Source organism: Maniola hyperantus, chromosome Z (assembly GCF_902806685.2).
Source record: "Maniola hyperantus chromosome Z, iAphHyp1.2, whole genome shotgun sequence".
NCBI lineage: Eukaryota > Metazoa > Arthropoda > Insecta > Lepidoptera > Nymphalidae > Maniola > Maniola hyperantus.
In genome coordinates, this window is record NC_048564.1 from 1,802,016 (window position 1) to 1,810,362 (window position 8,347).

General features: G+C 35.2%; 1 protein-coding gene across 1 annotated transcript; it reads left to right on the forward strand.

The window, feature by feature from the left end:
• Positions 1 to 1,812: 1,812 nt before the first annotated feature.
• LOC117995570 (origin recognition complex subunit 6-like) lies at positions 1,813 to 8,272 on the forward strand. Its single transcript, XM_069508986.1, has 5 exons — positions 1,813 to 2,032; positions 3,827 to 3,953; positions 4,852 to 5,040; positions 6,525 to 6,580; positions 7,448 to 8,272. The coding sequence occupies exons 1-5, from the start codon at positions 1,965 to 1,967 to the stop codon at positions 7,767 to 7,769; spliced, it is 762 nt and encodes a 253-aa protein (XP_069365087.1). The 5' UTR covers positions 1,813 to 1,964; the 3' UTR covers positions 7,770 to 8,272.
• Positions 8,273 to 8,347: the final 75 nt, after the last annotated feature.

Consider the following 8,347-nt stretch of genomic DNA (forward strand, 5'->3'; position numbering starts at 1 on the left):
ATTTTACCTTATATTAGGGCAAAATTAATCTATCAGGGTAAATTTAGTGTGATTCACTTAAAATTATGCAGTAATTTTTTTTAAATAATTTATTTATTTTATGAAGATTTGGTGTAAAATAAAGCGATTTCTTAAAAAGGTTTAAAACTTACTGCCACAAATAAAAAGATTACTTAAAAACACAAAGAAGACTATTATGATTACACATATTTAAAAAAAACCTACACTTTTATTGTAAAAGTAGCTTATGCCCGCGACTTCGTTCGCGTGGACTACACAATTTTCAAACCCCTATTTTACCCCCTTAGGGATTTAATTTTCAAAAATCCTTCCTTAGCGGATGTCTACGTCATAATAGCCATCTGCATGCCAAATTTCAGCGCGATCCGTCAAGTCGTTTGGGCTGTACGTTGATAGATCAGTCAGTCATTCAATCAGTCAGTCAGTCAGTCAGGTTTTCCTTATATGTACACGCTGAAATTGTAATAGTTGTTTTCCCGAAGCGAACAATTTCGTTCGCTACGCTCAGGATTCTATTTTTAGAACACTCGCTTCGCTCGTGGGCGAATCCTTAGAATCCTTTGCTGGATCGGAAATCAATACAAACTATCGCGACAAAATAACAACTTTGCAGCCTTGCATGACAAATAACTATTTCGTAATATGTATTACAATCGATTTATATATATAAAAAAAATATTAGAGTCAAAAATGACAAATTTACAATCGATAAAAACAAAAATCAAATGATATCTCGAACCAATAGTACTACCGTGTCCGTGCAGGCTAGTTTATGCCGTAGCACTACGCGCGAGAGCTTATTTTGCTGTAAACTTTTTCACTTTAATAGCAGCGCGGTTCGAGTGGATGTACCTACCATATGTACCTACGTACTATTCACGTTACTTTTAGTGAGTTACTATTGTTTCTCACACTTTTGAATTGTTGTTTTTAGGGTTCCGTACCTCAAAAGGAAAAACGGAACCCTTATAGGATCACATTGTTGTCTGTCTGTCTGTCTGTCGGTCTGTCAAGAAACCTACAGGGTACTTCCCGTTGACCTAGAATCATGAAATTTGGACGGTAGGTAGGTCTTATAGTAGACATTCAGGGAAAAATCTGAAAACCGTGAATTTGTGGTTACATCACACAAAAAAATTTAAATTGTCGTCATGAACTAATAATTAGCATTTTCAATTTTCGAAGTAAGATAACCATATCAAGTGGGGTATCATATGAAAGGTCTTCACCTGTGCATTCTAAAACAGATTTTTATTTATTTTTATGTATCATAGTTTTTGAATTATCGTGCAAAATGTCGAAAAAATACGACTGTAGTACGGAACCCTCGTTGCGCGAGCCTGACTCGTACTTGGCCGGTTTTTTTTTAATTATTTCAAAATAAACATTTTTACTTTTTAGGTTTAACTCAAAATTTTGATAGTACCTACTACTGAAGGAAAATCGTTTTGTCGCGGTAAGACTACCATTAAAATTTCAGCGTGTATAAATAGGTATCTTCTTCTTCGCTGTATGTGTTGCTGATCGCAAATCTCGAGACCAGCTGAACCGATTTCGCTAATTCTTTTTTTACAATATTCCTTGAAGTACGGGGATGGTTCTTACGGAGAGAAAAATTTTAAGTATTAAAAAAAATTAAAGAATCAACTGTTAGGCGGTACGAAGTTCGCCGGGCAGCTAGTATATAGATAGATATATTGTAATGCAAAAGTCAATAATAATAATTCATAAATTGTAAAAATATTAGGGAATTATTTTGAAACCAAGCAAGGGGTAAAGTGAAATGAAGACCTGGTAACACTGCAATGGAAACATCTCGAAAACGTGAAAAGTTGTAAGCTTAGCCGCGTGAGACGCGTGTTCTTTTATTTCGCGTTTTTAGCTGTGGTTGAAGTTAAAACCGTGTTATTTAATTTAAAATACTACTGTTGTATAAGTGAACCATGGCTGCACACAAAACAACTCAATTAGCCACCAAGCTGGGACTTGGTGAAGAAATATTGGTTATAAAGTAAGTTTGATTTGCCTATTAGTGCTTCAAATTCTAGTCTTCGTGATAAGTTAAATATAAAAAACTGTAGTGGATATTGTGATTTTTGTGTAACTAACGCTTGATTACACATAAAGTCATGCATTGCAATCAATCTGCTTGTTTGCGACCACTGCTGATTGGAACAAGGGCCATTTTCATTTTAAGAAACACGTGTTTTCAATTTGATCGAATTTAAAAAATCGTTATTACTGTCGCCAAAACTGTATAAATGGATTTTAAATTCAATTAATTTTATGTTTTTTATAAAAGTTTACCGAATGAATGGATTTTTTCTCTTAAAAATTGATATTTTTGTGGGTAGGGTAGGTACAAAAATTATTCGTTTTGTAACTTCTAATATTAATTATAATTTTAATATTAATTAATCATCAACATCCATTAAGACGGCGAAGCCGTGTTAGCCTAATGGTTACGACATCCGCCTCTTTTTTGCGAGGCCGGGGGTGCGATCCCGGGCACCTCTAAGTTTTCGGAATTATGTGAGTTTTAAGAAATTAAACATCACGCGCTCTAACGATGAAGGAAAACATCGTGAGGAAACCTGCATGCCTGAGAGTTCTTCATAATGTTCTCAAAGGTTTGTGAAGTCCGTCAATCCGCACTTGGCCAGCGTGGTGGACTATAGCCAAACCATTCCCATACTGAGAGGAGACCCGTGATGATGATGATGATTTTTTAACTCATTTTTAATTGTAATCATTATTTACTTTTAATTCTGATATTCATTTATTAAAAAAAAGTATTTAATATTAATTTATTTTTAATTTTAATAATTCGTGTTATTGATTTTAATTTGTGGCAGTTTCTGAACTGCCTAAACATCACAAAGTTGTGCCCAAAAAGGGAAGCTCTTTAAAGACCATCTTTAATTTTCTGATGCATTTTGAGGGTTCCGTAGTAAACAAGGAACCCTTATAGTTTCGCCATGCCGTCTGTCTGTCCGTCCGTCCGTCTTCGGTTAATCTCAGAGACTATTAGTGCTAGAAATCTGTAATTTGGCATGGGTATAAATATTAATCACGCCGACAAAGTGGTGAAATAAAATTTTGATAAATATTTTTTTTAGGGTAGTAGTTGAATTTTTTTTTCTCGTCTACCCCATGGTGTGAGGTATCGTTGAATAGGTCTTTTAAAAATACTGTGGGTGTGGGAACATCATTTTTAGATTTCTAGATCCGTTTGTAAAATATGATGTTTTAAAGTGCTAATTTTTATTAGAGTCAAGTGTCGTCGTCGTCGTCGTCGTCGCCGCCCCCCCCCCCCCCTCTATCAGTCAAATGGTAGTATATAGGAACGTGAAAAAATTCATAGCAGTAGTATATAATATAATCAATTTTAAAGGAAAACTATCACGGCTTAGTAGGGTTCACAGGTTAAGGAGTTATATCTGTTTTTCGAGGATTGTGACTACGGAACCCTACACTGCGCGTGGCCCGCCACGCACTTGGCCGGTTTTTCTCATGTTAACAAGCTGGCAGGTGTTGAGATGCCCCCATGAACATTGAAGCACCAGAAAAACCAATTTGCTGCCGGTTTTTGACACATTTTTGTGTTGTTTTCATTGTAGACAGCGTATCTATGAAAATATAGTACATATTATGTTTAAAATGGAGGAAAACAATCTGAACTACAGTTATGTTTGCAATAAAAAAAAGATTTTGTCATAGAATAATTTATTTTAGGAGGTTTAAACTATAGTATAAGTACTTAAATATGCTTTATTATAGGTAATCTAAATATTTGTTTTTACAGTAAAGCAGCAGAATATGGGCGTTTATTTCAGGCAAACTCCATTTTTCACGGTAAAATAACAGAGACCTGCAAAACTGTCATATGTTTAGATCTTGCTGCATCTACTTTTGGTGCTCATTTGGATGATGTAAGTTTCCCTACTTTATATTTATGATAGCCTACTTTAGCCTTCTATTTGGCGTAAAAAAAAATTCACGATTTTTGATGGCCCCATGCATTATAATATGCATTATGCAATGCCTGTTTAAAAATCTACTGATTACTAAGCTATTACACTGATCGCGAGCAATTTACTCTTATCCGCTGAGGAGTTCCATTATCTATCTTCGAAGATATTCATCAGATCTTCACTAAATTTATATGGGACCACCTTGGAAGTTTAACCTTTCAAACAAAAAAAGAATTTTCAAAATCAGTCCATGCGTCTTCGAGTAATCGGGGAATATACATAGAAAACAGAAAAATAGAGATTCCGACGAATTGGGTACCTATTTGACTCTAATTTTTTTATTACTGTATTATAAACTAGGATAAAAATGATGACGTAAACTGAAAAAACTAATTAAATCGATCAAATAACAAAAAGTTATAAGCATTTAAATATTTCTGATTAGACAGAGATAGCGATATAGCATTTTAATGTCACACCTTACTAATGCCATAGTAGCTTCGTGCGGTTTCATACAAATTTTCGCTTTACGAGAAAGAAGGATAGAAGACCCTCCCACTCCAAAATTAAAATGCCTGCAACTTTTTATAAATCTTTGTTGGATTTCAATATTTTTTTCAGCGTACGTCATTATTTTTATCCTACATTATAATAAAGTAATAAATATTTATCAAATTTAAAAGTAGGAAAATACCCAATTGTGAACCTCCTTCTTTTTGAAGTCTGTTAAAAATAATGGCTGACAAATAAGTGTAATAAAGTGTGTACTTGACTATTTATTTATACAGCAGTGTATATAGTATTCTACCAAAAAATTGTAATCAAAATTACGCCATTACTTCTAATTCTATTTCAGAAAATAGCAATCCAGTACTCCGGCTTGAAAGGTCACACATACGCGAACTGCAAAAAGACGGTTGAGAGTCTTCTTCAAACATTGCAGAGCAATACACTAACTGTGTCATCCCTGTGCCTCTCAATGGAATGCACTGAAGTACGAACTTTGGCTGAGAACATGTTGGAGGAGTACCAGAAGCGAAAGGGAGTAGGTATTTTTTTAACTCTTCAGCGCTTATTACACTATCAATATTCACGCGAAACTGTCTCGTTGGTCTAGTGGTCAGGATGTTCGACTGGGGATGACGAGGTCCTGGTTTCGATTCCCGGGTTGGGCCAAAAATAGTTAGGTATTGGGTTTTTCTGTTAAGACATTCTCTGTAGTAGCCCAGAGCAGAGATAATAATATATTAACAAGTAAGCCGTCGGTCTTTTGTCTGATCTTACTCCTATCCCATGGGGTAGTGCGAGATAATAGAGAATGCACCTGTGTTTGCTGTGTTGGATGCACAAGTGTGCATTGTTATATTCTTCGCGCAGTTGGCTAATCTGTACGGAGATTGGCAAAATTCGGTCTGGATGATATAACAATTATTAATTGTGGTCCTGTATCGAGGAAATATTGGTGGTATTGATATTAGCACAGTTTAACGAAATATTACCAGTTGTTCGACGCCTTTGAAGTCGAGCAATGCCGCCACTCGTGTAGGTATATACGTGTTCCTACGCAAATATGCAAGGGTTGTCACAAAATTGGGATTAAAATCGCGGGGAAATCAGTGAAATTTTAAACCCTTGTTCTGTTTAGAATTCGTATAGCATCCGCAGACAGAAGAGTAATGCACCATTTTATGATAGAACTTACTAAACGACACTTAAAATATTTCAAACCACGCTCACGTAAACCCTCGTCCATCAATCACACAGACTACGCGAATCTGTGTGCAGCGGGCCGCGCCGCCCGCCCTCCGCAACCCACCCCACCGTTGCTCTGTACAAGTACATTCGTAATTGGACTGTATATTTCAAGGCTGTGATATTAGTCTGTTTTATTAGTATATTGGTATTATACATATTATTTAATACATGTATTATTGGTTTATGTATTAGTACCTATGTATCAGTTATTTGAATGTATGTTTATTAGTATATTACACACCACCTGCAGTCAGTGGCGTGCACAGGTTTGAAGCCAGGGTAGGCATTAGGTAGCTAGGAACCTGTTTATTGGCAGTTCATATTGAAAAATATGCATTGAGCTATTACAACTGGGGTAAGCAGTGCATTTATTCCTCTATGACCTGCACGCCCCTGCCTGCAGTCTAATTTTCCTTATACTTTCCAATCTTTAAGGTTGCCTGGTAGAGATCGCTAATTAGCGATAAGGCCGCCTTTTGTATCTTCCTTCTGTCTGTGTTTTTTATTCTTTAATGTAATCCTTCTTGTGGTTGTGCAAATAAAGTGTATTTATTATATTATTATTATTATTATTATTATTGATATGATATTAGAATCGCAATACAGTATTTGTAAGAGTAAAACCGCATCACCTCACCTCTAACTCGGAGAGTTTTCGAATGACGATGATGAAGTGCACTTTATACTTGCGTAAAGTGACCCCTTGAGCAGAGGCTGCACGTGTAAAAGAAAAAAGCAATAAGTTCTTAATATTTTCTTTCTGCGTTGTTGCAGGAAATCAATTTGAGTTTGCCACGATATGTTTGCATGGCTGTGTACCAAGCTTGCAGGTACGTCAACTCATTTATTTTCTGAAAGATGCCCGGACTTCGTCCACAAGGTTTTATACACCCAGTAACCTACAGTGCGACAAGGCTATCTTGGCGCGTGGCGAAAATCGGAAATAACGTTGCCGTCAAGTGTCCCCTTTGTTCTTTTTTGAATATTCTAAGCCTTTGTTCTCCAACAGCGCTCCCTGTCAATGTCATTCAAGTGCCAAGAGAGCTTTGTCGCACCGTATTTCCGTCCCCGGAATGCAAGCGTCTCAGCCGAATTTCGTCAAAGTCAAAGTCAAGTCAAAGTCAAATGATTTATTCAAAATAGGTAATAAATTACTCTTTTCGATAGTCAATTGTTGGATTTGTAAGATATAGTGGTGATCATTATTACGCAAACTTAAAACTAAAGCTACGAGGGTTCCAAACGCGCCCAGGTCTGAGAAGAGCACACAACAAACTCAGCCGGGTATTCTTTTTATTATCATTACTTTACAATATCATAAATTAAACTTAAGTATTAGAACTATCACAAAGCCGTTAAGCAACTCATTCCCAAGCTTGCTTATCATTTAAATAATCCTTTACATTGTGATAGGATTTTTCAATTAGTTCTTTCAAAATATTTTTTCAATTAGTTCTTTCTTTTCTAACCTAGGTTAGATCGTCCAAGTTTCAAAAAGACAGACAGACATATTCGCATTTATAATATTATTAATGTAGATTAAAAATCATTGTCTGGTTTTTTATGAAAACTAGCAGTATCGGCAAGCGATTCATTTTATTTAATACTGAATTGTATTTTTAATCGACTAAAAAAAAGTGGAAGTTCTAAATTCAAATAGGTACCTATGTATTGATTTAGATAATTCATTTTTTTAGGTTAATCAAAATTGAGATATCAAAAAGTAAACTCCTTGAGATGTCTCACCTGACGCCAGCAGAATGGACAATGTTATATGCTGACTGGGCAATACTAGTATGTGCGAAATTTGCTACTGCTCAAAATAGAGGTAGATCACCAAGGAACGCAGAAAATGAAATTGATGTGCCGAGCCGTAATGAAAATAAAGAAGAACCTGCTAGAGAAACTTACGAAGATTGGCAAAGGCGCATGCTGGAAGGTGCTTACAAAGAACTGAAAGAGTTACACGAAAAACAAAAAAAAGAAGAGGAGGAGAGAAAAATAAAAGAGAAACAGTAAATGGAGAAAGAGGCAGAAAAAAAGAAGAGGACGGGAGAAAAATAAAAGAAAAACAGTTAATGGAGAAAGAGGGACAAATCGATGAAAAGAACGAGAGAAAAATAAAAGAAAACAGTTAATGGAGAAAGAGGAACCGTAACGAAAAATCGCCCAAAAAAAAATGAAAACGCCGCAAAAGTTTTCGCCATACAATAGTCATAGTATAATATTAATATAGTATAGGTATAGGGTTTTGTTTTGACCCTTGTTGCATTTAATAGAGAAAGAGGTACCGTAACGAAAATCGCCTTGGCGGTACAAAATTTTTTAAAAAAAAATAAAAATAAAAATAAATAAAAAAACGAGCAAAACGTCTTAAAAGTTTTCGCCACAGAATAGTCAATAAGTCAATAACTTATAAGAAATAAAAACCCTGGAGTTAAACAAAACTGTCCTTGCATTTAAATAACAAGAAGTTAAACTAAACTGTTCTTGCATTGAAATAAATTTTTTTTTTCTGTTTTCATGTTTTATTTTATTTTATCACTAAAATTTCACAACACTTAAATTGAATGACAAATTAAAACAGTCGTCTCAAA

Excerpts from the sequence above, each read along its gene's own strand:
- LOC117995570 (XM_069508986.1), top strand. The coding sequence starts at position 1,965 with ATGGCTGCACACAAAACAACTCAATTAGCCACCAAGCTGGGACTTGGT. Across the intron at positions 3,954-4,851 it reads TTGGTGCTCATTTGGATGAT|AAAATAGCAATCCAGTACTC; the intron begins GTAAGTTTCCCT and ends ATTCTATTTCAG. Across the intron at positions 6,581-7,447 it reads GCTGTGTACCAAGCTTGCAG|GTTAATCAAAATTGAGATAT; the intron begins GTACGTCAACTC and ends TCATTTTTTTAG.